This window comes from Esox lucius, chromosome 17, assembly GCF_011004845.1.
Source record: "Esox lucius isolate fEsoLuc1 chromosome 17, fEsoLuc1.pri, whole genome shotgun sequence".
Lineage (NCBI taxonomy): Eukaryota > Metazoa > Chordata > Actinopteri > Esociformes > Esocidae > Esox > Esox lucius.
In genome coordinates this window covers 10,877,072-10,904,868 of record NC_047585.1, presented here as the reverse complement: position 1 = coordinate 10,904,868, position 27,797 = coordinate 10,877,072, and the positions used below count along the sequence as shown (strand labels likewise).

Below are 27,797 nucleotides of genomic sequence, written 5' to 3'. Positions count from 1 at the left end.
TAATATTTGAGAGAAATTAGCCTTTTGTGTACATAGAGAAAGTCTTAGATCTTTGAGTTCAGCTCATGATAAATGGGGGCAAAAACAAAAGTGTTGAGTTCATAATTTTGTTCAGTGTATATTCTGATTATTTCCTCATCATCTCCCATGTGTCTTCTTTCAAATGATACCAAAATTGTGTATGTCCTGACAACATCAGTGCACATGAATAGCAGTTACTTTTTAGTGTGTATTTTTAGGCGGAAACCTGCCAATCTGCATTTACATTCAAGAGGGAAAAGTCCTCTGTTCTCCCCTGCACGTGTCCTGCCTCTTCATTAGTGGCGGGAAATGAAGGCATCCTGAAGCATTCAAGGCTTTCGTTCATCTGGAATCAATCTCGCACCAATACATGAATGATTATGAGTTGCAACATTACGGGCAGCAACATCGCTGTTTTTTATTTGCAAAAATAAGATGAGAAATCATGTTAGAATGTCTCAGGCATCGGGTTGAAATTTCAAAGTAAGCCTCTGAGAATTTTTATTGACAAAATATGAACATGGTTATATTTATTTTCGTAAAAGTTATTTCAACAAGTATGCTTTAACATAAAATTTAAAAATAGAAACTGTGACAGTGATGTCAGATTATAATCTAACTAACAACTTTACCTACTTAGCTATCTTTTATGTGCAATATATGGGGAACCCTTTTGTAAATAATGTAACACCCCTGGCCAGGATTCTGAATCAGGAGACGGAGTCAGAGGTAAAGAGTACTGAGTAGAATCTTTTAAACTAACACTGACAGCTGTTGGCCACTGTCTACACCCCAACCATATCAGCAAACACACCATATGCACTCTCTCTAACAACTGTAGCTAGCTCACCATGTATCTCACAGGTACGGATATGGTACTCCGTCACACAAGAGTGGAGACAAAAGTAGCTGATGTCCACCAAAACCCCACCTTATAAGTTACGGCCTGGGGAACCCTAGACACACCCTTGTTGTACGCAGTATACCCACTTTGGTTCTCTGTCACACGTGTTTGTAATGTTACATAGTCAAACCACACCCTGTGATATTTCATTCACCGGACATACAGCTCCTGTGAAAATTTAAGAGAACACTGCACCTTTTTCATTAATTTCCAAAAATAGTTAAATAGGAATGTTTTGAGAGAGGAACAGAAGTGTTCAATTTGCAGTGGTCTCTTAATTTTAACGCTTCAGTTCCTCACTCAAAACCTTCCTTTTCAACTTTTTTGGAAAGAAAAGAAAAAGGTGCAGTGGAGCTGTATATCACAACGAATGTTCCATCCTATCATACGTCATACAGTAAGTCCCGCTTGGGCATTTATTATATGTTGCACAGGAAATCTCACCCTACCACACAAGAAGTCCCACCCACCTGTCAAATAATTTGATGGACAAACCCACCCAAGTCATAAATCATAAGTGACAAGCCCTCCTATACATTATAAACTGCTCCGGTGAATGGGCTGAGGCAGAGGTGTGTTCAAAATAACAGAGTTCTAGCTTAACAAAAATAGCTGGAGCTGGGAGTGTGATATTTAAACAATGTATCATTTGTTTTGAAAAGTTGAGGGTGAGTATCACAAGTATAGTCCACAGATGAGCAAGCTGTAGATGAAGTAGCAGGTAGCCGGTGCTATGCATTATTATGAGCAGGGACACTGCCTTTGACCTGAAAGCATTCTGCTTTGACCAGAGGGTCATTCAACAAAAAGGAAAACATCAGTGTAGCACTCTGTTTTAGTTTTGCCAGAAAGTTCTCTCAAACTGTCGTTCACTTTCTCGCTCTTGCTCCTTTTCTCTTCCTCCGGTTATCAACCTTATTCAAAGTAAAACTATATTAAAATGATGTCCAACAGTGGCCAGCAGAGGTCCTCTTAGTACCACAAATAGTACACTACAAACCCAATGAGGGGAATCCTTTCTGCTTCACAGAGACTATTGATGCTAGAGAGAGGGGTTAGGTTGAGTCTATAACAATAACAGATGGGGGTTATGGCTGGGGCTCGTGATCCATATTTCCTTTGATAACAGCTTCCTTAATGACTCAATTGTCATTGTCTAAGAACAACCTTGAACATGTAATACAAAATAATATACAATTACAATAACAACAAATAATATTAATGTTTCAGATGAGTTAAGGACATTTCTGCCCTTAATTATGATCACTTGCAATCTATCACTGTCTTTTTTAAAGTGAGAACTGCAATATTCCTCCAGAAGCCTAATTTATTGTGGTCTAATCACACCTATCATATTAATTCTTGTAAGACCATAAAAAATGTATATTATACACTTTAGCACAATCTCCTGATAAGACGAAAGCATTACACTATGTTGGTTGGATTTGTTTTTACTACTACCTACTAAATCAATACTTAAAACATGAGTAACCTGGATGATAACAACAATACTTTCTAGACTATTTTCTTTTACCCTTTTTTGACACAGTGAAAATTAGATACTGATCGTCACATACTTGCACCACAGCCTGGAGGCATTATAGGATGTTTCCAAAGGGCTCATAAAACCATCTGGTGGTAAAACAACTGCATGTCAAGTGCCAGTCATGTACACTACCATTCAAAAGTTTGGGGTCACTTAGTAATGTCCTTGTTTGTGAAAGAAAAGCTAATTTGTTTTTCTATTAAAATAACAGCGTATGGAGGCCCATCATAAGAATCCACCATATCTGTGTTCCAATGGCATGGTTTTGTCTGCTAATCCAAGATTATAATTTTAAAAATAAACCAGGCAAGCGTAGTTCAGCTGGCCCGCAATAGAATGTGTTGATCATGGCTGCTTTCTCAAGAGTAAAACCCAGGTTGCCCACGTGAAAGGCTGTGTCATTAACCACTACAACACAGAGTATTGAATATTGCTTTAGACACCATTAACTACTGTGTTAAACTGAGTAATGTTTCTTATTAAGTTTACCTCCACCAAAAATAGTATCTATGAACTGTATGACTTTTGCCACTGGCCGTTTTAAAAGCTCATTAGCAAGTAATATGTTGTTAGACGCCATTTAGCATTGTGTTGAACTGAATAATGTTTCTTATTAAGTTTACCTCCACCACAAATAGCATTTATGAACTGTATGGCTTTTGCCACCGGCCGTTTTAACTACTGTATCAATATAGGTGACGATAACTGACTTTTTCGTCAAGTGAAAAGACGAGAGAGTCGTGTGGCCAGCGAAGTGTTTGTCTATCCTCAAGAACTCCTAAGACATAATTCGAAAATCCACCAGAAATAGTCACAATCTAACAGTAAACTGTTTCATTTTAGGCTGTCAGTGACATTCGCTCTTCTAGGCCGGCTCCGCTTACGTGGACCGGCAAAAAGTTATGTGATCATTAGAAAACCCTTTTGCAATTATGTTATAACAGCTGAAAACTGTTTAGTTTAATATCTAAAGCATCAGCAATTGCTTTGATTAAAGGCTCAAAATGGCCAGAAACAATGACATTTTCTTGTTCATATGAGAAATTGCCAAGAAATTGAAGATCTTGTACAATGCTGTGTACCCCTCACTGATTCCATGAAGCATTCAACTAATGGTTTCTGCCGAGTCATCATTTGAGCATTTAGTGTCATCCATCTTTGTTGAAATCCTTCCGTCTTGTCCTTCAAGTTTCTTTTCAGCTCGTAGTTTTTGCTCCCCCATTCGTTCCAATTAAGATTCTAACGATTTGTGTGACAATTAATTAAGAGGTCTAGTTTTGATGTGTTTATCGAGAGCTTAACTTTAAGCAGCCATCTGTTTGCCTCTCCATCGGAAGTGCTTCACTCATTGTATTGTTGATTGTATGGCAGAGAGTAAGGACACAGCTCTTGACTCTGATTTATGATTGCCAAGCAAAAGTTATAGAAAAATAAAAATCTTGCACACTGAAAAGCAAAGGTTGACAAATATAACAACAGACATGCTCACCAATTGTAACTAAGCTTTCCCTGAAACCAGTCTAAGTCAATGTCACAACACTTCACAGGCAGGCATAGTAACAATTCAGCAGCTGGGCAATGATTTCAGTAGGCTTATATATAACGGAAGCAATTACCTTGATAAAACCTGCCTTGATATGCTAGTATAATCTCAAATATATACTTACTGCATGGAGAACACCTAGTTGGTGCTTTAGCTATCTAGCTTGTATTTGTATATCTTCATCCCTTTAATAACAAGTTAAGAGGAGCAGTCTGCATTCCTAAGATAATTAACCATGGAATGCAACCAAATCGAAGGCAGTGACATTGCTCATCTTCAGTAATGTTAATGGTCATTAGTTTACACCCACTGTAATAGAAGGCAACTATTCAGGTGCCGTCACTTGGCACTTACTGTACCATAAAAGGAGGGGTGTTCACCCTGGTGTCCTCCCATAGCCAACTAATCATACCCGCCTTTTAATTTGGGCCCATTCATTCCCACTCTTCCAGCTCTAACTAAAAGTAAACCTTACTTGGAAGGTCCTACTATTTATGCATAGGAAGAAAACATTTTATGCAATCGGTTGCTCTGGATAGGTATGATTAAATGACAACATTTTAAACATTTAAATGTGGATGAATCAATGAGCATGGCACTGAAGATATGTTCAGAAACAACATTTGCATTGAACATGAAGACACAGATTAGATAAACTATGTCTCTAAGACATCATGAGTAAGTCTTGACCTGATGGAGATTGCAGTTCCTAATTTATGAGAAATGATTGAGTCATGAGGATGACCTAGCCTCAACTGCTTCCCAGCAAACCCCAGGGGATGGTCATTTGACTGGACACATAACTGCTAATGCTGTATCTGCATCATTATGGTCCTCCTAATGCTGATTTATTAAGGGGCTTAAGTACATATTTTTAGAAATGCAATTAAAATGTACACTTGACTCATAACAGTTCAAGGTTGAGCCGCTGGGTTGTTAATACATGACATAGTCTAAGGTGGGGCTGCCCAACCCTGTTCCTAGAGATCTACTGTCCTGAAGGTTTTTCTCTCCAACTCTAAATTAGCACACCTGATTCTAATAATTAACTGGATAGAAAGCTATATCAGGTTAGTCACAAATGGGGTCAGAGAGAGAACCTACAGGACAGTAGATCTCCAGGAACAGGGTTGGGCAATCCTGGTCTGAGGAACATTTTATGTTGGAACCCTGCAGAGTCAATTTCTATTCATTCTGCAATATCAAAACAAAGCTGTGCTGCGAACAACAAAATGGGAAGGAACTCTGATTAAATGTTTTCCAACTTAAATGTTTGATTTGGCAAGATAATAATCCTTAACAAATTAACAACATAAGACACATTTTTCAAGATGGCCAAAAACCAAAGTATTATAATGCATTGGGTACAGTGACAGGAATAATTCTAAAATCTATTATTTTCTATTTTGTATTTTTAATTAATGTATAGCAATTTGTGGATTTTATTTATCGCTTTGACCTCATGGACTTTTTTGTGTACTTTTCAGTGGCAAAACCCTCTTGAAACTAATTAAATCCATTTTGATTTAATTTTGTAACAATAAAATGTGTAACAGTCCAAAGGTTGAATGCTTTAAGAGTCACTGTATCATAATGCATTCATATTATAGGTGGGGGCATCAGTCTTGGGTTCCACCCTTTAATGAGACCTGCCCATCTGAAAAATTACATAGAGAAAGCTTGCATTACTAGCCATGGTGGTTGGTGATACATCATACACCATGCTGAATTGAAACTGTACCCCATGCCTCTGACTCAACTGTGCTCTTTTAAATGTCTTGCTGCAAAATCTAAATCCCCCTACTCCATGACCACTTCTAGTTTTATCAGCCTAACACTTCCTTTATCCCTGAAATCTCTGAACTACTCACATCACCCTGCTCCTCCTCAACCAACATTCTAATTCAAGATTTCAATATCCATGTTGACTCTCCCTCATTTAACTCTGTTACTGAGGTTTTGAGTATGATCGACTGCTAAAACCTCAAAAAACTTCTTGATGTCCCCACACATGCCTATGGGCATATACTTGACCTTGTCATCACTGACTCTCCCCCATCAACAATTTACAGGTCTATGACCTTGGTGTGTCTGATCACAAACTCGTTGCAATGGAATTAACATTCCCTCCCACTCTAATCAAAATCGGGCGTTGCATGTGTTTTCTAACTGGAAAAACATAGACCCAGTCAGCTTGTCAGGTGACTTCAGGAACATGTTTCCTACAGCTTTTTCATCAGTGGATGAAGCTGCAGAGTTCTACAATCCATCCCTTGGTACGGTGCATGACAACCATGCAAACCACTGGACATGCGGAGGCTTCTCAGAAAAACAGGCCTTGCTTTGAACCCTAAGTACCAGTCCCCTATCGAGACTGGTACTGTAAAACTGTGTGTAAACTGTTAGTCTATCACCTCAAAAACATAGCCTAAACTCTGTCCCTCTCTTATGTCTCTAAAGCAGAGAAGCTTATTCATGCCTTTACCGCCTCAAGGCTGGACTACTACAATTCAGTCTTCATCGGGATTCCTGACAGAAGTCTCCGGAAACTCCAATACATCCAGAACAGTGCTGCCAGAATCCTGATGAGGGTACAGAGGAACATAACCACATCACCCCCATCCTGGCATCTCTGCAGTAGAATTCAAAACCCTCCTATTGACCTACCAGGCAGTGGTACCCTCCCGAACATACCCTCCCGACATACCCTCCCGAACCACCTGAAGTCACCACAGATTCTGGGCTCATTTAAAACAGGCCTAAAGAAATTTTTCTACAGGAAGGCTTTTTGTTGATAACCATGCTTTTCTTCTCCTTAGATGTTTCTTTTCTTTTTTCTTTCTTTATTTAATGCACTTTGAGAGTATTCTAAATAAGGAAAAGCACTCTAAAAAAATGAAATAAATGATTACTATTATATATGCCACTTTGAATCTCAAACGCAAAGATGAAAATGTTGGTTTCTGGAAGTGGCAAATGTGGACATAACTGAGTCTTCCACAGCAGACATGGTGTTTAGGTAGTTCAGAAAGACAGGTCGTCACACCCACAGCCCTGCACCTTGTTCTACACCCATATTTGGTTGTTCCTGTCCTTGTTTTCTGTCATCAAGCCCAGACTCCATTCATTGTCATTATCACACACACCTGTTTCCTACCTGCCCCTTGTTTGTTTCAGCATAAGTACTCCTTAGTTCTGTTCACCTGTGTTGGTTCATTCTGTGCATGTCACCGTGTATGCTAAGTCATTTATCCTGCCTGAGCGGTGTGGTTTCATGGTGTTTAGCCTACGCTGAGTTTCAGAGTTATTCAGCATGTGAGTATCGGCGTGTTGCACTTCTGCTTTGTGTTGTATTATTAAAGCCCAGTACGATCCTGCATTTGCTTCCTCCTTGATCCCTGCTAATCGTGAAAGGTGGAGGGAGTGTTAACAATAGCGGGAAGGATAAGAGTGAGTCCGATAAACAGGCATGCATGGATCACTGGATGCATACAGTTCATTATATTTACATGTGTAGGAAAAGTTACCAGACCAAAATGCTGATGGCTTTATTGTATGTCCCCAAATTACATGCTTTCCTTTTTCATAACCTTTTGAAATAAACAAACAAATGTAAATTGTATTGAATAATTCTGCTAGATGATTCAGTGAATATAGTAAATGTAACAAAAACAGAAGGTCTAACAATGTGCTTGTACCAAATGTCAAAACATATTCAATTAATACTTAAATATATTTTTGTACAAATAATCAAGGGAAGCAGATGGAAATGTTGAAAAGGATTCCTCAATGTGATTTAGTCTGTGAAGAAAAGGAAAATTAGTATTCAATGATAATGCCGTTTCAAGAAACAAAAAGGTATCCAAATCAACACAAAAAAACACTGAATGGAAGTACATATGTTCAGAGCCATACCTTTAACAACAAGTCTAGTGGAGCACTCTGCCTTGCCAAATGAGTTAACTGCCACTACTTTGTATTCTCCGGCATCCTTGGGCTGTACTCTAAGGATGTATATTGAGCACACACCATATGAGTTGGTGATGTAGTAGTTGCTGTCACCGTTGATGCAGACATCATTCAGGTGCCACGTGACGGTTGGAGCAGGGCATCCCCGGATGGCACAGGTCATGTACAACTGGTAGCCTGTTGGTGTTGAGTGCACCTTCAGAGGGACCAGGACAGATGGTGGCCTCTCAAAGCTGACTGCCACTGGCGCATTTGTGTACACTGAAACTAGAGGCAAAAACATCAAAGGGAAGCAGTCATGCATAACACTACTACACAACAACTAATTAACTCTGTGTCAGTTCTTTTCCATGTTAGTCAAACAAGTCAATAATGCTAAACTAACGTTATGGATTTCAGAAATCAACACTTGTACAGTATCTCACAAGTGAGTACACTCCTCACATTTTTGCTAATATTTGATTATATCTTTTGATGTGTCAGCACTGAAGAAATTACACTGTGCTACAATGTAAAGTAGTGAGTGTACGGCTTGTATAACAGTGTACATTTGCTGTCCCCCCTAACTCAACACACAGCCACTAATGTCTAAACCGCTGCCAACAAAAGTGAGGACACCCCTAAGTGAAATTGTCCAAATTGAGCCCAAAGTGTCAATATTTTGTGTGGCCACCATTATTTTCCAGCACTGCCTTAACCCTCTTGGTGATGGAGTTCACCAGAGCTTCACAGATTGCCACTGGAGTCCTCTTCCACTCCTCCATGATGACATCACAAAGCTGGTGGATGTTAGAGACCTTGTGATCTTCCACCTACCGTTTGAGGATGCCCCACAGATTGGTTTAATAGGGTTTAGGTCTGGTTTACCCAAAGCTTCTTTAGCAAGGCAGTGGTCATCTTGGAGGTGTGTTTGGGTTCGTTATCATGTTGGAATACTGCCCTGCGGCCCAGTCTCCGAAGGGAGGGGAGCATGCTCTGCTTCAGTATGTCACAGTACATGTTGGCATTCATGGTTCCCTCAATTAACTGTAGCTCCCCACTCATGCAGCCCCAGAACATGACACTCCCACCACCATGCTTGACTGTAGGCAAGACGCACTTGTCTTTGTACTCCTCACCTGGTTGCCACCACACACACTTGACACCATCTGAACCAAATAAGTTTATCTTGGCCTCATCAGACCACAGGATGTGGTTCAAGTAATCCATGTCCTAGTCTGCTTGTCTTCAGCAAACTGTTTGCAGGCATTCTTGTGCATAATCTTTAGAAGAGGCTTCCTTCGGGGACGACAGCCATGCAGACCAATTTGATGTAGTGTGCGACGTATGGTCTGAACACTGACAGGCTGACCCCCCCACCCCTTCAACCTCTGCAGCAATGCAGGCAGCACTCATACGTCTATTTCCCAAAGACAACCTCTGGATATGACGCTGAGCATGGGCACTCAACTTCTTTGGTCGACCATGGCAAGGCCTGTTCTAAGTGGAACCTGTCCTGTTAAACAGTTCTATGGTCTTGGCCACTGTGCTGCAGCTCAGTTTCAGGGTCTTGGGAATCTTCTTTTAGCCTAGGCTATCTTTATGTAGAGCAACAATTCTTTTTTCAGATCCTCAAAGAGTTCTTTGCCATGAGGTGCCATGTTGAACTTCCAGTGACCAGTATGAGTGTGAGAGCGATAACACAAAATGTAACACACCTGCTCCCCATTCACACCTGAGACCTTGTAACACTAACAGGTCACATGACACCAGAGAGGGAAAATGGCTAATTGGGCCCAATTTGGACATTTTCACTTAGGGGTGTACTCACTTTTGTTGCTAGCAGTTTAGACATTAATGGCTGTGTGTTGAGTTATATTGAGGGAACAGCAAATGTACTATTATACAAGCTGTATACTCACTACTTTACATTGTAACAAAGTGTAATTTCTTCAGTGTTGTCACATGAAAAGATATAATCAAATATTTGCAAAAATGTGAGGGGTGAACTCACTTTTGTGAGATACTGGAGGTGCATCTCAAAAATTCAGTGTTGTGGATTTTATATATTTTTTTCTCAATTAAAATAATATATTCTAGATTCATTACACAAACTTAAACATTTCAAGCCTTTTTTGTTTCAATATTGATGATTACGGCTTACAGCTCATCATTGGTGTCGTTAGGCCTAGGCGTCCGGGGCTATTCATAGGTTTCAGTCACGTGATTGCTCTGACAGCCTGGTGGGCAAAACATTGTTGAAAAATGGCGGATAACACTGGGAATTCTATGGAGCTACTGCACAAGCCGGTCAAATTTTCTATTTCTACAGCCCGTGTCTGTTTAGGTAACCTCACAAAACATAAACTAAAATTTGAAAAGACACCGCAATTCTTAGGCACTTGTGACCCATATACAGCACCCATTTATTTACATCATTAAAAACAACGCAATCCCTGCCGGAGCTGAACTTTGGGGATGTGTATGTCCTTGTGGAGAATCCATCCCCTTACACTGCTACCAAAATGAAAGTGTAAATACAGTGGGGCGAACATGTATTTGATTCACTGCCGATTTTGCAGGTTTTCTCACTTACAAAGCATGTAGAGGTCTGTAACTTTTGTCATAGATATTCTTCAACTGTGAGTGACGGAATCTAAAAAAAAGAATCCAGAAAATATCATTGTATGATTTTTAAGTTATACATTTGCATTTTGTTGCATGACAAGTATTTGGTACATCAGAAAAGCTGAACTTAATATGTAGTTCTTGACCAGGTTTGCACACACTGCAGCGGGGATTTTGGTCAACTCCTCCATACTGACCTTCTCCAGATCCTTCAAGATTCGGGGCTGTCACTGGGCAATACGGACTTTCAGCTCCCTCCAAAGAATTTCTATTGGGTTCAGGCCTGGATACTGGATAGGCCACTCCAGGACCTTGAGATGCTTCTTCCGGATCCACTACTTAGTTGCCCTGGCTGTGTGTTTTGGGTCGTTGTCATGCTGGAAGACCCAGCCACGACCCATCTTCAATGCTCTTACTGAGGGAAGGAGGTTGTTGGCCAAGATCTCGCAATACATGGCCCCACCCATCCTCCCCTCAATACGTCGCAGTCGTCCTGTCCCCTTTGCAGAAAAGCATCCCCAAAGAATGTTTCCACCTCCATGCTTCACGGTTGGGATGGTGTTCTTAGGGTTGTACTCATCCTTCTTCGTCCTCCAAACACGGCGAGTGGAGTTTAGACCAAAAAGCTCGGTTTTTGTCTCATCAGACAACATGACCTTCTCTCATTCCTCCTCTGGATCATCCAGATGGTCATTGGCAAATTTCAGACGGGCCTGGACATGTGCTGGCTTGAGCATGGGGACCTTGCGTGCGCTGCAGGATTTTAATCCATGACGGCGTAGTGTGTTACTAATGGTTTTCTTTGAGAATGTGGTCCCAGCTCTCTTCACGTCATTGACCAGGTCCTGCCGTGTAGTTCTGGGCTGATCCCTCACCTTCCTCATGATCATCGATGCCCCATGAGGTGAGATCTTGCATGGAGCCCCAGACCGAGTGAGATTGACCGTCATCTTGAACTTCTTCCATTTTCTAATAATTGCGCCAATAGTTGTTACCTTCTCACCAAGCTGCTTGCCTATTGTCCTGTAGCCCATACTAGCTTTGTGCAGGTCAACAATTTTATCCCTGATCTCCTTACACAGCTCTCTGGTATTGGCCATTGTGGAGAGGTTGGAGTCAGTTTGAGTGTGTGGACAGGTGTCTTTTATACAGGTAACGAGTTCAAACAGGTGCAGTTAATACAGGTAATGAGTGGAGAACAGGAGGGCTTCTTAAAGAAAAACTAACAGGTCTGTGAGAGCCGGAATTTTTACTGGTTGTTAGGTGATCAAATACTTATGTCATGCAATAAAATGCAATTCATTATTTAAAAATCATACAATCATACAGACCTCTGCATGCTTTGTATGTAGGAAAACCTGCAAAATTGGCAGTGTATCAAATACTTGTTCTCCCCATTGTAAGTACAGACAGCTATCTGTACATTCAATCAGGGTGGGTCAATAATGCAATTGTTTGGGAGGTGAAGGAGAATAAATTCTTCATTGTCAAACCGAAGATTAGTGCTAATTTACCAAAATTACCATTGGTTTTAGGGGTGGTCAGTGTAGCATAGTGCAGCCAGTATAACACAGAAACAAGTGTACCGCTAATAATAGAAACATTTTCCCAACATCAGTTAAACCATTCCTGCTGTTTAAATGGGTTGCTGTGGAGAAGGTTTGATTGGTTAGATTTTCTCCTGTATTAACTTTATAACACTATATGTTTAACGTGAGGTTTATCTAGCCTCACTAATGTTAGCCAGGCCATTTGAGTTGGTGGCATCAGTGCAGACAAAAACAGACCATGTCATTCATTACAATGATTACATGTAAATATGATCACAAATACAATATATATGCAGTCAGCGCATCCAAAGAAACTGGAACTATCTGTCATTTTTAAGTATAGCTAGTAAAACTGTGTATCTTAAATCGGTCAATCAAAATATACGCCTACAATACATTGTTCTGATAATGCTTCTCACTCATCCTAATTTATTAAAAGTGAGTTATAGTGAGTACTTTTAAAATATTCAAATTCTGGCATGCCTCTATAACTAATGAAAGTAATAGCCACGACCCAATAAAGTAACAACAAGCGCGGGTTGGGGGGATATTAGCTGTGCAGGCACTCGGAACAGCAAATTCTAACCAGTCAGAAACATTGAAGATGTGGCGTAGAGTACACTGCCAAAGAATAGCGTAGAGTTAGGAAGAGGATCGATTAAGAAAATGAACCCAGAAGACAATGTCATAGAGACTAGGGAAATAATTCATATTCTGTTGTTTGGGAATATTTCAGGTTCCAGAGAAATGTCACAAACTAATGTAGACCTAATATTAAAAACCTGTCAGTGGTTAGAACAACACGCAGCATCACAGCAAACTTATTTCAATACATGAGACAGCACCATAGGGGATTTCCCTGAAAAATGCATGGCAAAGAAGTCTCATCTTGGGTGAGGTTGGAGGAGCTAAGCCCCGAATGTATTATGATCCTGGCAACGCCCCTGAAGCTCATGGAAGTAAAAAATCCAGTATCTCAAAAAATTACTATAAAAATACAGGGTAATGAAAGCATATTCATGGAAAGTTGACAGGTAGGGAAAGGTGTGGTAGGAAAAGGTGCACAAGCAACAGGGATGACCGCAGCCTTGAGAGGATTGTCAAGCAAAGCTGATTCGAGAACCTGGGGGAGCTTCACAAGGAGTGGACTGAGAATGGAGTGAGTGCATCAAGAGCCACCACGTGCAGACGTGTCCAGGAAATGGGCTACAATTGTCGCAATTATAGTGTCAAGCCACTCCTGAACGAGAGACATTCCTAATCACAAAGTGAAATGTTTCACTTTTTGTAATTAATCTAATATACAGCTCCGGAAGAAATTAAGAGACCACTGCACCTTTTTCATTACGTTCCAAAAAAGTCGAAAAATAAGGTTTTGAGTGAGGAAAAGAAGGGTTCAAGTTAAGAGACCACTGCAAATTGAACGCTTCTGTTCCTCACACAAAACTTTCCTTTTCAACTTTATTGGAAAGGAAAGAAAAAGTAGCAGTGGTCTCTTAATTTCTTCCGGAACAGTATATGAAGGTGTCACTTCTTGATTTTAATTAAGAAATGTTTAAAAAAATACACAATATTCTAATTTTCTGAGATGCACCTGTATTTCCAACAGTTTTATTCCATTCTGACTTCACTCAGCTATAATGGATTTTTCTTAAAATATAAATTGACATGTAAACTCACTTTTGTTGCTGTTGGCACCCCAAGTAGGAGACACTGAGGGATCTGAAATGCCCATATCATTCTTTGCATAGATTTTATAGTGGTACTCCCTGCCTGTCAGGATGTTATGGGCTGTGAATGAGTTGCTAAAGATGCGGTCTGCCACAGTGTGCCATATACGTGTCTCAGAGTTATGCTCGGCCACCATGTAATGCAGCCTGTTGTCCAGCTTCTGGTCTGGAGAGGCCTCCCAAGACACAATGACTTTGCCGTGGACAATCTGCTCCAGCGCCACTTCACCAGGTGCATTTGGTTCATCTAACACAAGAGAGTTACAGAGAAAATGACTGACAGAACACGTTTTGCATTAAATACACTCCTCAAAAAAATTAAGGGAACACGTAATCATCACAGTATAACACAAGGTCAGTTAAACTCCAGGGATATCAATCTGTCCAGTTAGGAGGCGTAAGCAAACTTTCATTTGCACCAAATCAGGTTATAACAGGTGCACTGGAGAGGCAACAGCAGGACAACCCCAAAAAAGGGAATGGTTTTCCAGGTGGTGGCCACAGACAATTGCTCTCTTTCTAGAAGGGCATCAACCCAGCAGCAGGACCTGTATCTGCTCCTTTTTACAAGGAAGAACAGGAGGAGCACTGTCAGAGCTCTACAAAATAATCTCCAGCGGGCAACTGCTTTGCATGTTTCTGACCAAATTGTCAGAAAATGACTCCATCAGAGTGGCATCAGGGTACAACGTTTTCTTGTGGGACCTGTGCCCAGCACTGTGCAGCTTGATTGGCTTTCGCCAGATAACACTCAAATTGGCAGGTCTGCCATTGGCACCCCCATTCTCTTCACAGGTGAGAGCAGATTCACACTGAGCACATATGACAGACGTGAAAGTGTCTGGAGATGCCGTGTTGAATGTTATGCTTGCCTGCAAAATTATCCAGCATGAATGGTTTGGTGGTGAGTCAGTGATGGTCTGGGGAGGCATATCCTTGGAGGGTCGTACAGTCCTCCATGGCTATCCAACGATACCCTGACTGCTGTTAAGTACCAGTATGATATCCTCAATCCCATCATCAGAACTTACACTGTTACAGTGGGCCCTGGGTTCCTCCTGGTGCAGGAAAATGCCAGGCCTCATGTGACCAGAGTGTGTAGGCAGTTCATGGATGATGAAGGATTTGATTTAATTGATTGGACCTCATGTTCCCCGAACCTGAATCCAATTGAGAACCTCTGGGACGTTACGTATCTGGGAGGAGATCCCTCAGGAACCATCTGCCATCTCATTAGGAGCAGGCCCAGACGTTGTCGGGAATGCAGACAGGCATGTGGGGGCCAAACACACTACTGAGTTACATTGAGTTGCCATGATGAAATTCACACAAGTTGGAACAGCTTTCAATTGTTTACTTAGATTTTCAGGGTGAGTTTGAATCCAGCTCTCAATTGGGTGATTTTGGTTTCCACTGAACGTTGTTACGTCATATTGTTCTCAAGGAATTACACAATGTACGGTAAAGATTTTGATCTTCAATATATTTAGTTCATTGAGCCGATGTGTGATTTAAGTGTTCCCTTAATTTTTTGAGCAGTGTGTAAGAGTTTTGTGAAATCTCACATTGGCATAACTACTGCAAGGTTTAAATACAATTTTTACTGTATATGACTTCATCAGTCAATGGTGTATCCTTATTACACAGTTTAAAATTAACCGGACAGGTTAACCAGCTACCAAGTGGGGTTAACCAACTTCTTTGAACATTGTAAAATATTTCTATGAAGAGACCATTGACATGTGCATGGTCTAATTGATTCAAAACAACGAAAAACATTGTTCATTGTGCTTTCTTAATGAAGCACACATTTATTTTAAAATAATGTACAAATTTACTGCCTAACATTGCTTTATAGCATACCCTATAAACAACAAAATATACTGATGGGTATTTGGCATTACCTGTGACTAGAACCTCAATGTTAAAGCTGGCCTCTCCAATTTTATTCTTAGCCACAATGGTGTAGATTCCCGAATCAGTGCGTTTTGATGAGGGGATCACAAGCTGGGAACAGCCTTCTGTGTTAATGATCTGTATAAAACTGGATATGGGCTCATCATCCTTCAACCAAGTAATCACGGGTGGGGGCTCAGCCTAATACCAATGTCAGATTCATCAAAAACAATAGAATATTTAAAAACATTGACAAGTTTTGGAATTTAATTTGATTTGATTAACTTGATTACCTCATAGAGAACTTTCATTCTCACTGAATTTCCTGCTCTGATCAACATGTAGTCCACGGGAACTTTGAAAAAAGGCTTCTCTGAAAAATAGTAAACATATTATTGCCTTTCAAGTATGTTTTTATCAAAGCAGTACAACAAATGCTGGCTGATTTGGAAAATGCAGTATGAGTTTCTTTTAAAATATTTAAACAGCATCACTGTGAAACCAGGTTAAAATGTAGTTCATGGATTAGCTCAGGTGTCCCGTGAATGGCATACCAATTGGCCAGTACCATCCAGGTTTGGAGTAGTTTGTAATTGAATATGGTTGCCTTGACTTGTTGTGCTCTAGCAGCTCTTTTTGGCATCTTGAGCCACAGTGAGCTCAGTCAAGGTAGTACACCTGAGGATGCGTTCCCTCCGGCACACATGTTCAGAACTACCTAAATGAGCAAGCAGCATGAATCAGCCCAAATGCCATTAGCTGTGCTTAGGAGAACACATATCAGAACTGTCCCAGCACTGCTGGAAATTTTCCTTCCAAAATTTGTTACAAAATTAGGGTGAAATACTGCGTAATTATTTTAAATAATAAAACATTCAAACAGCAGACAAAGTAAAAACGACATGAGCATTGAAACATAATAAGCAAAATACACTCACCTAAAAGATTATTAGGAATACCTGTTCAATTTCTCATTAATGCAATTATCTAATCAACCAATCACATGGCAGTTGCTTCAATGGATTTAGGGGTGTGGTCCTGGTCAAGACAATCTCCTGAACTCCAAACTGAATGTCAGAATGGGAAAGAAAGGTGATTTAAGCAATTTTGAGTGTGGCATGGTTGTTGGTGCCAGACGGGCCGGTCTGAGTATTTCACAATCTGCTCAGTTACTGGGATTTTCACGCACAACCATGTCTAGGGTTTACAAAGAATGGTGTGAAAAGGGAAAATCATCCAGTATGCGGCAGTTCTGTGGGCAAAAATGCCTTGTTGATGCTAGAGGTCAGAGGAGAATGGGCCGAATGATTCAAGCTGAAGAGCAACTTTGACTGAAATAACCACTCGTTACAACTGAGCAGAGATGGGGACAAGTCACACATGGTCAAGTCCAAGCAAGTCTCAAGTCTAAACCATCATGTCTGGAGTCAAGTCTCAAGTCACAGTTCAGATAAATCAAGCAAGTCAAGTCAAGTCAAGGGTTCACCCTAAGCAAGTCAAGTCAAGTCACAGTACTAAAGAGATGAACACACACACACTGTCCTCTGTTTCTGACGTGCGCTCGGTGCGAAGCTCGATTTCAAAATCAAATACCGTTTCGTCTCTGGTTAGAATCCTGCTGCGTCCATAGCAACGCGCTGTTTTTCATGGCAACGGTCTGTTATCAAGAAATAACACGCATTCTGCACTGGAATTCAGCCAATCCATGTAATATGGGCTAATAATAACAACCTTATAAACTAATTATTGTGACTGAAAAACTGCCTAATATGTAATTACGCTGTAATTATTCTTGTCTGTATGAGTAAAAAAATAAAACTTCGAAATGTTTAGGTGCTAGTAATCACATCGGCGCCTCCATGTTAGCCTTTCATGCAGTAAAGTTAACTGTTATGGTGTAAGCACAATGCTTTTTAGTTTCAACGCGCAGTCCACAAACACTTGAAAATGCGCACATTTAATACAGACATTATAGCCTACGTGTAATAATATACATGCCCGCTCATTTTAAGATGCCCATCAACATTAAAATTCAGGCTATGCCACTGTTATAGTCAAATTCCCTTACATCTATTTACCAGACGTATTCAGTAATGATAATGGTCACATTTCTAACAAGAAAAAAACAAACATAATGTGGAACCAAGGCCAAATTATGACAAACAAAATATTAATTCATTACATTAGTAACTTAATCGTTATAGATCTTAGTGAAACTGAATATAAAGAGATTACTTTCTTACCTTTCCTTGTGGTTCTTAAAATGACGAATGAAATTTGACGTTTTTGTATATTTAGCATCTGGCAAATCTTTTTTTATTCACAGTTCAAAGTCCTTGTATCCAAACGATACTATTTGTGGAGCTCGACTAACGTTACTGTCTGCCATGTTTGGCGCGGTTTGAATTGTGCAGCAGGCACATACGCTGATTAGTAGTGCTGATGTCACATTATATAGAATTATTTTATTGCTGTTTGTTTATTATAAGTTCAAGTCATTGTCGAGTCTTCCACTTCAAGTCAAGTCTCAAGCAACTTGTTCTCAAGTCAAAGTCAAGTCAAGTGTTGAGATAAATGTAGTTTAAATAATGCTGATTTAATAACCATGTATTCTTATGTTTTTGTTTTATTAAATTGTATGCTGCAGTCAGGTTAGGGAAAATGATTGAATACAATAACCATAAAAAGTTTAGAACTCCATACATTACACTTAGCCACACTCACTCAGACTTTACACCTGGCTCAGATAGAGAGACAGGATTAAAACCCCACAATGAACATACAAATGAAACTGCCGCCTATACAGCACAAAGAGACCTTCTGTCTCCAGCCCCCTGATGATCTAGTCTAGGTTAGGACAATAGAATGTAAATTACTGTAACCTGATTAAGATTTCACACCTGTATGCAAAGAACCTGTTGATCTATGACCGAGAGTGAGAGCATGTCCTTCCTCATTGGATGGCGAAAACCAAGAGATTCGTCCAACATGTCACCATGCCAACAAAGAGCCAATAAGGATGGGTTTTACTCACGAGAGTGAAAAGTAACCGCCCCTGTGGCGGGAGTATTAAAACCAATGTTCGATCTTTATTCGGGGCGAATATTTTGTGGAAGCTCGAGGGTTGAGCAAATATTTGACCGCTGCAGTGTATTTCATGTATTTTGACTTATCAATTCATATTAATAAATCTTTGTGCTAAATTTCCATTTGGACCGGATCCTCGTCCTTCTTCAGAAATTCTGGTACACGTAAAATTCTCAACACAAGTCATTTTCATACTTTAATCAAGCAAGTCACAAGTCCTGAAAATTGTGACTCGAGTCAAGTGATGTGACTCGAGTCCCCCACCTCTGCAACCGAGGTATGCAGCAAAGCATTTGTGAAGCCACAACACGCACAACCTTGAGGCGGATGGGCTACAACAGCAGAAGACCCCACCGGGTACCACTCATCTCCACTACAAATAGGAAAAAGAGGCTACAATTTGCACGAGCTCACCAAAATTGGACAGTTGAAGACTGGAAGAATGTTGCCTGGTCTGATGAGTCTCAATTTCTGTTGAGACATTCAGATGGTAGAGTCAGAATTTGGCGTAAACAGAATGAGAACATGGATCCATCATGCCTTGTTACCACTGTGCAGGCTGGTGGTGGTGGTGTAATGGTGTGCGGGATGTTTTCTTGGCACACTTTAGGCCCCTTAGTGCCAATTGGGCATTGTTTAAATGCCACGGCGTACCTGAGCATTGTTTCTGACCATGTCCATCCCTTTATGACCACCATGTACCCATCCTCTGATGGCTACTTCCAGCAGGATAATGCACCAAGTCACAAAGCTCGAATCATTTCAAATTGGTTTCTTGAACATGACAATGAGTTCACTGTCCTGAAATGGCCCCCACAGTCACCAGATCTCAACCCAATAGAGCATCTTCGGGATGTGGTGGAACGGGAGCTTTGTGCCCTGGATGTGCATCCCACAAATCTCCATCAACTGCAAGATGCTATCCTATCAATATGGGCCAACATTTCAGCACCTTGTTGAATCAATGCCACATAGAATTAAGGCAGTTCTGAAGGCGAAAGGGGGTCAAACACAGTATTAGTATGGTGTTCCTAATAATCCTTTAGGTGAGTGTATAAACAACAAAAGACAAGTGATTCGCCCCATTTAGGATAATTTGTGTGCATGTAAACTTACTCTTAGTGAATATATATTCTTCAGTTACAGAGGATAACAATATTAAGCTAAGCACTGCTCTACCATATTCATTTAGTGAGGTTATTGAGAAGACTTACTGTTGGGATTCTTTACACAGACCATCACAGAGGGAGGACTGAACTCTCCGGCGCCAGAAATACAGATGGCAGATATCCTGAATTCATACTCAGCCCCCTCAACTACATCTTTCACTGCATACTCCAGAACTATTGTGGACAAACAAACAAAAGGCATCTGAACGCTTACATTTATATTCACATTTGATCCTGCTTTCATAACACAACTACAATAATTGAATGGGTGAATGTGTTCATAAGCTTATTGCATTCATGTATCATGTACCGATAATATTCAATAACTATCAATTGCTGCTAGGTCACACTGTTATGTATATTACTGCCATACTTGCCATATCTAAATGTTCAATAATACCCAGATTGCTGCTATATCAAAATACTACCCAGATTGCTGCCAGTTTACAGTACTCTTTTTTAAATTGCTGTTAGTGTACAGTGATATGTACAGTTCTGGAAAAAATTAAGAAACCACTCCTAATTCTTCTTAAATTAACATCTCTACATGTAAGGCAGCCATTCCATTCCAGTGTCTGTAAAATTCCAACACAGGCACACCTCATTTTACTCTAATTTAATGAGGAAAAGTATAAAAACCACTGTTTTGGTCATCACCATCCTCTTTCAATAGGACAAGGTGGATGGCAAAAACAGTGCAAGTAGTACCTCAAAGGTAATTTGAATAAAAAAATAACCATTCAGCATGACAAAAGAGTTGAAAAGAAAAGCTTTGAGTGAGGGTTCAATTCTGGCTTTACTGGCAGAGGGATACAGTGAGCGTCAGGTTGCTTCCATCCTGAAAATTTCAAAGATGGCGGTTCATAAGAACAAGGTCAAGCAAAAGACATTGGGGACAACAAAGCTACAGACTGGCAGAGGGTGAAAACTTTTTCCCACTGACCGAGATGACCGTCAACTCATTCGAATGTCACTCAACAACCGTAGGATGACATCAAGTGACCTACAAAAAGAATGACAAACTGCAGCTGGGATGGTTAGAAACAGGCTCCTAGGGGCAGGGCTGAAGTTGTGCAAAGCTAGAAAAAAGCCCTTCATCAATGAGAAACAAAGAAGAGCGAGGCTGAAGTTTGCAAAAGACCATAAGGATTGGACCATAGAGGAATTGAGTAAGGTAATATTCTCTGACGAGTCAAATTTTCAGCTTTGCCCAACACCTGGTCGTCTAATGGTTAGACAGAGACCTGGAGAGGCCTACAAGCCACAGTGTCTTGCACCCACTGTGAAATTTTGTGGAGAATCTGTGATAATCTTGGGATGCTTCAGCAAGGCTGTAATCGGGCAGATGTCTTTGTGAAGGAGGCATGAATCATGCCACGTACAAGGTTATCCTGGAAGAACACCTGAGCTACTTGAATTGTTGTGCCAGGAGTGGCATAAAGTCACCAAACAGCAATGTGACAGACTGGTGGAGAGCATGCCAAGACTCATGACATGACATGACAGTTATTCCACCAAATATTGATTTCGGAACTCTTCTTAAGTTAAAACATTAGTATTTTGTTGTTGAAAAATGAATTCTTTTTCTGTGCATTATTTGAGGTCTGAAAACAATGCATATTTTCTTGGTTATTTTCACCAGTTGTAAATAAACACTCTAAATGACAATATATTTATTTGGAATTTGGGAGTAATGTTGTCACTAGTTTATAGAATAGAAATACACATTTTATTCAAACACATACCTATGAGAGAGAGAAAACTGATAATTTGCAATTGTTTCTTAATTTTCCAGAGCTGTATATTGTTGCTTTATTTTATTATTTTCTGTCTAGCTATATTTTTGCTTATATACTCTTTATCTTAACTTGAACTACGTAGTTTGTTGGGTGCCATGTCATAAGAATTTCACTGCGCAGGATGACACTGCTTTGTTCGGTACATTTAAACAAATAAACTTTGAAACTTGTGGGAAATATTTATATTTCAACTACAATGTTTATTCAGATGCCCAGACCTTTAATAGGCTCCGTGACTGGGTTCAAAGCAATCCACCGAGTTGTATCCTTTTTGCGTTTCTCCAGTTGATAGCCAATAATCGTGATTCCACCGTCATCTTTTGGTGGATCCCATTTCAGGTTGATGCATTTGTTGGACACATCAACCACTTTGGGTGCTCCAGGTGGATTGGCAAATACTAACACAATGATAAGGTAAAATAATATGAAATAAAACAACATCAGCTGGTATCAATGTGGACAAATAAACAAATCTAATGTGGAAGGACACTTATTTACAAACTCAGATAATCATATAGTGAGTATACAGCTCTGGAAAAAATGAAGAGACCACTGCACCTTTTCTTTCCTTTCTAAAAAAGTTGGAAAGGAAGGTTTTAAGAAAAAGGTGTAGTGGTCTCTTCATTTTTTCCAGATCTGTATCTACATCTCGTAATGCTTTTGCAGGGTGATTCTACTCACTCATTACACCAGCCATTGTTTTCTTTGTCTGCAGTGCATCACTGGTCCCCTCTGGGTTCACTGCATATATCTTGTAGATGTACAACTTGCCATGAACCACATTCATGTCCTTGTAGGTTGTTTTGTCAGCTGTGACATTCCCAATCTCTTTCCAAATGGTCTGTCCCACCTGCTGGCGCTCAATGATGTAGTTTGTCACCGGGCTTCCTCCGTCATCCATGGGAGCACCCCACTGCAGCTCAATCAAAGTGGAGGTGGTCTCCAAGATTTTCACCGGGCCTTCTGGTGGGCCAGGCTTGTCTGTTGGAGACACATTATGCTATGACCTCAAGCATTTGCTCAAGGTTTTTACGGATTTATGTAATATCTTTACTCCACATGCACTATATACAATTTTTATTTGTCAGAATGAGGTTTTCTCACCAAGGACAATGAGTCGAGATGTGGCCTCAATAGTGCCGTATGGGTTTGTAAGTTGAATCTTAATCTGTCCAACATCAGAACGCAGACATTCCCGGAGCAACAGCCGGCTGTGGTTGGCCTCCTTCACCAACTTGACCCCTCCACCATCCATAAGCTCTTTGCCCTCTTTAAACCATTTCACCTTCAAGTTGTCCTGGGGTGTATAAGACATTTTCCAGGATGCATTCTGACCTGCTTTTACTGTCACAGGCTTAGAGAACTTGTGAAGGTTGTCAGCATCAAAGTTAGCTATATCTAGAACATAAAAGAAAGACGCAATGGTGTGATACTTCAATAATGTGCCAACAAAATTAATGTTAGAATAAGCTACAGGGTGATGTACAGCAGTGATACCTCCCACAGTGATCTTTGCCTCTGATTTAAAACCTTCAGCTTCAAAGTGATATCCCCCAGTGTCATCATCTCTGCAGTTATGAATGATCAACTTGTGACTGGTTCCGTCTTTGACAATAGTTAGCCCATCCATGGAGAATAGCTGATAAGGCAAAGGCATAGTGTGGTAGAAATATATGTGAATAAAAGTTACACTGACTGATTTCATACACTTATGTTGAGGGTCTGAAATTTAGAACCAGGAGTCAAATGGTCACTATTATCTACCAAGTCATTACCTTCTTTCCATCCTTGAACCAGGCACCATCAACCTCATGGCTTATATTGCAAACCAGTTCTGCTTGCTTGCCACGGGTAGCAAAGATATCTGACAGTCCACTGTTAATGTTGTTTTCTGAGGCACAGTATAAAAACAGTGAACAACATATGATTTGCATTGCGTGCTTAACTACTATAGTGCAGTAATTAATGAAAAAAATGTGTAAGTATTTACACAGTACAGTAGCCTATTTAAAACAAGGGAATCATTTTGAATAATTTTATTTGGATGTATTTCTTTAAGCCTTCATTTTATTATAGTTATTATTTACACCTGGCATGTCCATACTTCATATAATATGGCATAAACCTTTTTATAAATTATTGTGAATCCAATAATTTTATATTGTATGCGTTAAATTACTTAAAAGAGATTTGACAAACAGACTCCTGTTAACTAATTGTTACGTTGCAACATGGTGGCAGGACACAAGCATAGGGAGAACGGAGGACATTTAATAAATGAACCAAACCAATAATAGAAAACTGGATAAATTGAACTAGGAATGACAGGAACAACACAGCAAAGAACAACACTATGTAAGGGTTAAAGGAACTGAAATATGTAAATTCTACAATTTACATATTCAGTGTTTTGTGTAGTCATTTCTAATTATGGGCTTAATGTCCTTCCTAGCATATACTCTGTGTGTTTGCTCGTGTGCTTTTATCAGAAGGTAAACAAAGGCGTGGGAAGCGTGGAGGCCTCCGAGTTAGGTTAATGCTACCCCCCCATCGGCCTTCACCACCTAGCCTTTTCCTCGCTAAAGTATGGTCACTGACGAACAAAATGGGCGAAATACAACTGAATCATCGCAAAAAAAATTATTATGGATTGCAGCATACATTTTCAAAGAAACGTGGCTTCACAACAACATACCTGACAATGTAATAAAGCTGGAAAGGTGCGATGTCTTCAGATCTGATCGGACAGTGGAGGACTCCGGCAAAACCACAGGAGGTGTGGTATGCATTTATGTACACAAAACATGGTGTACAAGCATTAACTTTACCGGGAGTCACTGCTCAACCAATGTAGAGTACCTGACGATTAGACGCAGGCCCTTTTACTTGCTTCGGGAGTTTACATCTATTGTTGTTATTGCCGTTTACATACCCCGGATGCTAATGCTTAACTAGCAATGAAGAAACTGCAGGCTACCATTAGCAAACAGTAGACAGGACTCCCGGATGCTGTTTTTGTGGTTGCAGGGGATTTCAACCATTCAATCTGAATAATTCAATCTGTTTTCCCTAATTACTCCTGCCCCACCAGAGGAGACAACACACTAGACCACATGTATACAAACATTCCGGAGGCTTAGAAAGCCATTCCCCTCCTACACCTGGTAGAATCTGACCATCTCTCACTGTTCCTTCTACCCAAGTATTTTACCCCTCATTAGATTTGTGATACAGTCAAAGTGTCAGAGGGATCTGACTCACTGCTACAGCACAAGTTTCAACACACAGACTGGAGTTTGTTCACCACTCAAGACACAGGATACTATGCATATGCCCGGCATAGCGTCCCATCGCTAACCATACCCACCCACCACTTAGTACTGCCTCTCAGGGACCTTGTTGCACTACTCCCTTTTTACTACTTGTCCACCTCAGGAATCTAATTTCTGCTATCCCTGCATTTCAGTTGCACATGCCACCTTGCTCCTTCGATTTGCCTGCAATGCACATTTTGAATTGCCATTGTACTTGTTTTTCTTTTTTCGGATGTTACATGCACGTCTACCTCGGAACCTCATTGCTGCCAGCCCCGCATTTCAGTTGTACAGACTACCTTACACCTCCAACTTGCTCGATTGCATAATCAGAAATGCCATTTGTGCTTGCATTTGTCTCATCGCACAACTATTCATTCTCACTATCACATAGTGATTCATTCTCACTGCCCTCCCGTATTTGCCTTCATTGCTCATTTAGAATTGCCATTTTGCACTGTATTTGCTTTCATTGCACATCTGTACCTTCCACTTACAACATATATTTAACTTAACACTAGAACCGCCAGGCCTTTCAGACCCCCAGTATCCGCCAGAGCCAAACGCCGTTTAGCGTCATTAGCATACCAATTATCCCTATGTGGCATACACATTCTCCTCCACAGCATCACCATCCATCCAGAGCATCAGTTCATCTACTGGGTCGGTATCAAAATATATAGATTACTCCAAAAAATAATGAATTACAGATTTTGTTTATTTAAAATTGTAAATGAATTTGTATAAGAATGTGTTTGTATTGAAGGTCTTAAGGTCTTAAACGATTAAGAAAACATTACAAATAAATATTTTTTGTAAGAACACAGTCTATAGTATTTTCAATCGTTTATTAGGCCCTACAAAATGAAAATTACACAGCCAATCTATAGGTGAAATGAATTGTAAGTAAGTAAGTAAGTAATTAGCAAAAGATGAGGTCCAAAATGATTAGGCTACTTTGCAGGTCTCTCCCGGGGGTTGTAGTGGGGCTATTGAGTTGATTTTAACACCAATGCATAGCTTTAGTGGTAAAGAATATCGTTGGTATTTCGTTTAGTTACTAATTATATAACCTAATCCATTTGGAGAATATTAATCCTCAGTAAAATAAGCACAGAAAATTCAAAGAGACATGATGATGTGTGCGATAATTTCTCTTTCTCGCCTATTACAACCAGAAAAGGAACTAGGCAAGCCTAGTTCAGCCAAAATTAATAAATACTGTTGCCTTCACTGAATTTGAACTTGGGTCTCCCGTGTCTTTAACCACTACACTACACGCTTCCCCTACTGGCTAGACACCATTAAGCATTGTGTTAAACTGACTAATGTTTCTTACTAATTTTACCTCAATCACAAACATCTATGAACTGTATGGCGTTTGCCACTGGCCATTTTCACAACGTATTAGCCAGTAACAGGCTTTACCAGTACCTACCAACTTACTGGAATAGTCGTATGAATTGAGCAATTGCTAGTGAGAATTGAACTTTACACTGCCAAAGCTATTTCATTTCATGACATAACAACATACTTTTTTGTTTCATTCATAAATTACATTGATACAAAATAACTATCAATAAAGGTGATGATACATTTTTCATCAAGTGAAAAGACAAGAGAATTGTGTAATCTACCAGAAATAGTCACAATACTGTTTAACCGTAAACAGTTTAGGCTTACCCTGAATGTTGTAGCCAGCTAAGTTTCTGTCTATCCTGACCCAAAAAGCATGCCCGTTTGCGTCAAGGTTATTATAGTTTTGCATTTTTTATTAGTTTTTATTTTTATTTCGTTCCAAATTCAGTTTAGTTTTAATTAGTTTTTAAAGTGGGTTTGCTAGTTTAGTTTTGATTTTGTTTTAGTGTTAGTTTTAGTCTTTTTTTGTAATATGGGCTACTTGTCAGGGGCAAGATTCAAAAAGGTCAGAAAAAGTATTGTGTAATACTAACTCAACAAAAACATCATACAATTTTAGAAAATATTTATTCAACAATAAAACCAGTCCATAAAATGTACATATGGGCACAAATATGTAAACAGTCTACACTGCGCAATAAATGCAAAATGTGGAAGTGACGTGTGCCAAGAAAAAAAACTAAATAGCCAAAAGACTAAAGAAGATATACATGATGAACCGCATGTATTCAACTCATTTTTGATTCACACAAGACATTTCTGTCAGAATGTCAGGGAGCTTAATCTGAGAAAAGAACATGACAAATAAAAATAAATAAAAAACTTGTGTGTGTGTGTGTGTGTATGTGAGTGACAAAGAGACGGAGGGAGAGCAGGGAAAGGAAACACAGCTGAGCAAATACGCGTGTTTTAAATAGAGTTAAAAAAGGAAAGACATTGACAAAGACGAAAACTAAGAACATTAACTATTTATATTTGTTTTATTTTAGTTAGTTTTGTCAACCACACATTACAGTTTTAGTTAGTTATCGTTTTTTTGTAATGCCTCGTTTTTATTTTTATTTCAGTTAACGACAATGTTTTTTCCCACCAAGTTTTTGTTTTTTCGTTCATTTTCATTAACGATTATAACCTTGGTGTGCATACATCGAAAATCCACAAGAAATAGTCACAATATAACCATAAAGAGTTTTATTGCGGTCCGCAATTAAAATAAATAAAAGTCATTGTTCTCACTAGATTT

General features: G+C 39.8%; 1 protein-coding gene across 5 annotated transcripts in view; it reads right to left on the bottom strand.

The window, feature by feature from the left end:
- Positions 1 to 7,557: 7,557 nt before the first annotated feature.
- Positions 7,558 to 27,797, bottom strand: part of LOC105008946 (immunoglobulin-like and fibronectin type III domain-containing protein 1) — a 33,274-nt gene continuing 13,034 nt past the window's right edge. For 2 of the 5 annotated variants that reach the window (XM_010868313.2, XM_010868312.3), the window contains exons 14-24: positions 23,597 to 23,712; positions 23,319 to 23,460; positions 22,926 to 23,219; positions 22,503 to 22,802; positions 22,040 to 22,219; positions 20,068 to 20,196; positions 16,060 to 16,139; positions 15,775 to 15,967; positions 13,821 to 14,117; positions 7,930 to 8,250; positions 7,558 to 7,815 (exon numbers count right to left, since the gene is read on the bottom strand). In XM_010868313.2, the coding sequence (XP_010866615.2) occupies positions 7,811 to 7,815; positions 7,930 to 8,250; positions 13,821 to 14,117; positions 15,775 to 15,967; positions 16,060 to 16,139; positions 20,068 to 20,196; positions 22,040 to 22,219; positions 22,503 to 22,802; positions 22,926 to 23,219; positions 23,319 to 23,460; positions 23,597 to 23,712 (2,057 nt within the window). In that variant the 3' untranslated portion in view covers positions 7,558 to 7,810. The remainder of the gene's footprint in view (positions 7,816 to 7,929; positions 8,251 to 13,820; positions 14,118 to 15,774; positions 15,968 to 16,059; positions 16,140 to 20,067; positions 20,197 to 22,039; positions 22,220 to 22,502; positions 22,803 to 22,925; positions 23,220 to 23,318; positions 23,461 to 23,596; positions 23,713 to 27,797) is intronic. The other 3 variants (XM_010868314.4, XM_010868315.4, XM_010868316.4) reach the window with 3 other exon arrangements.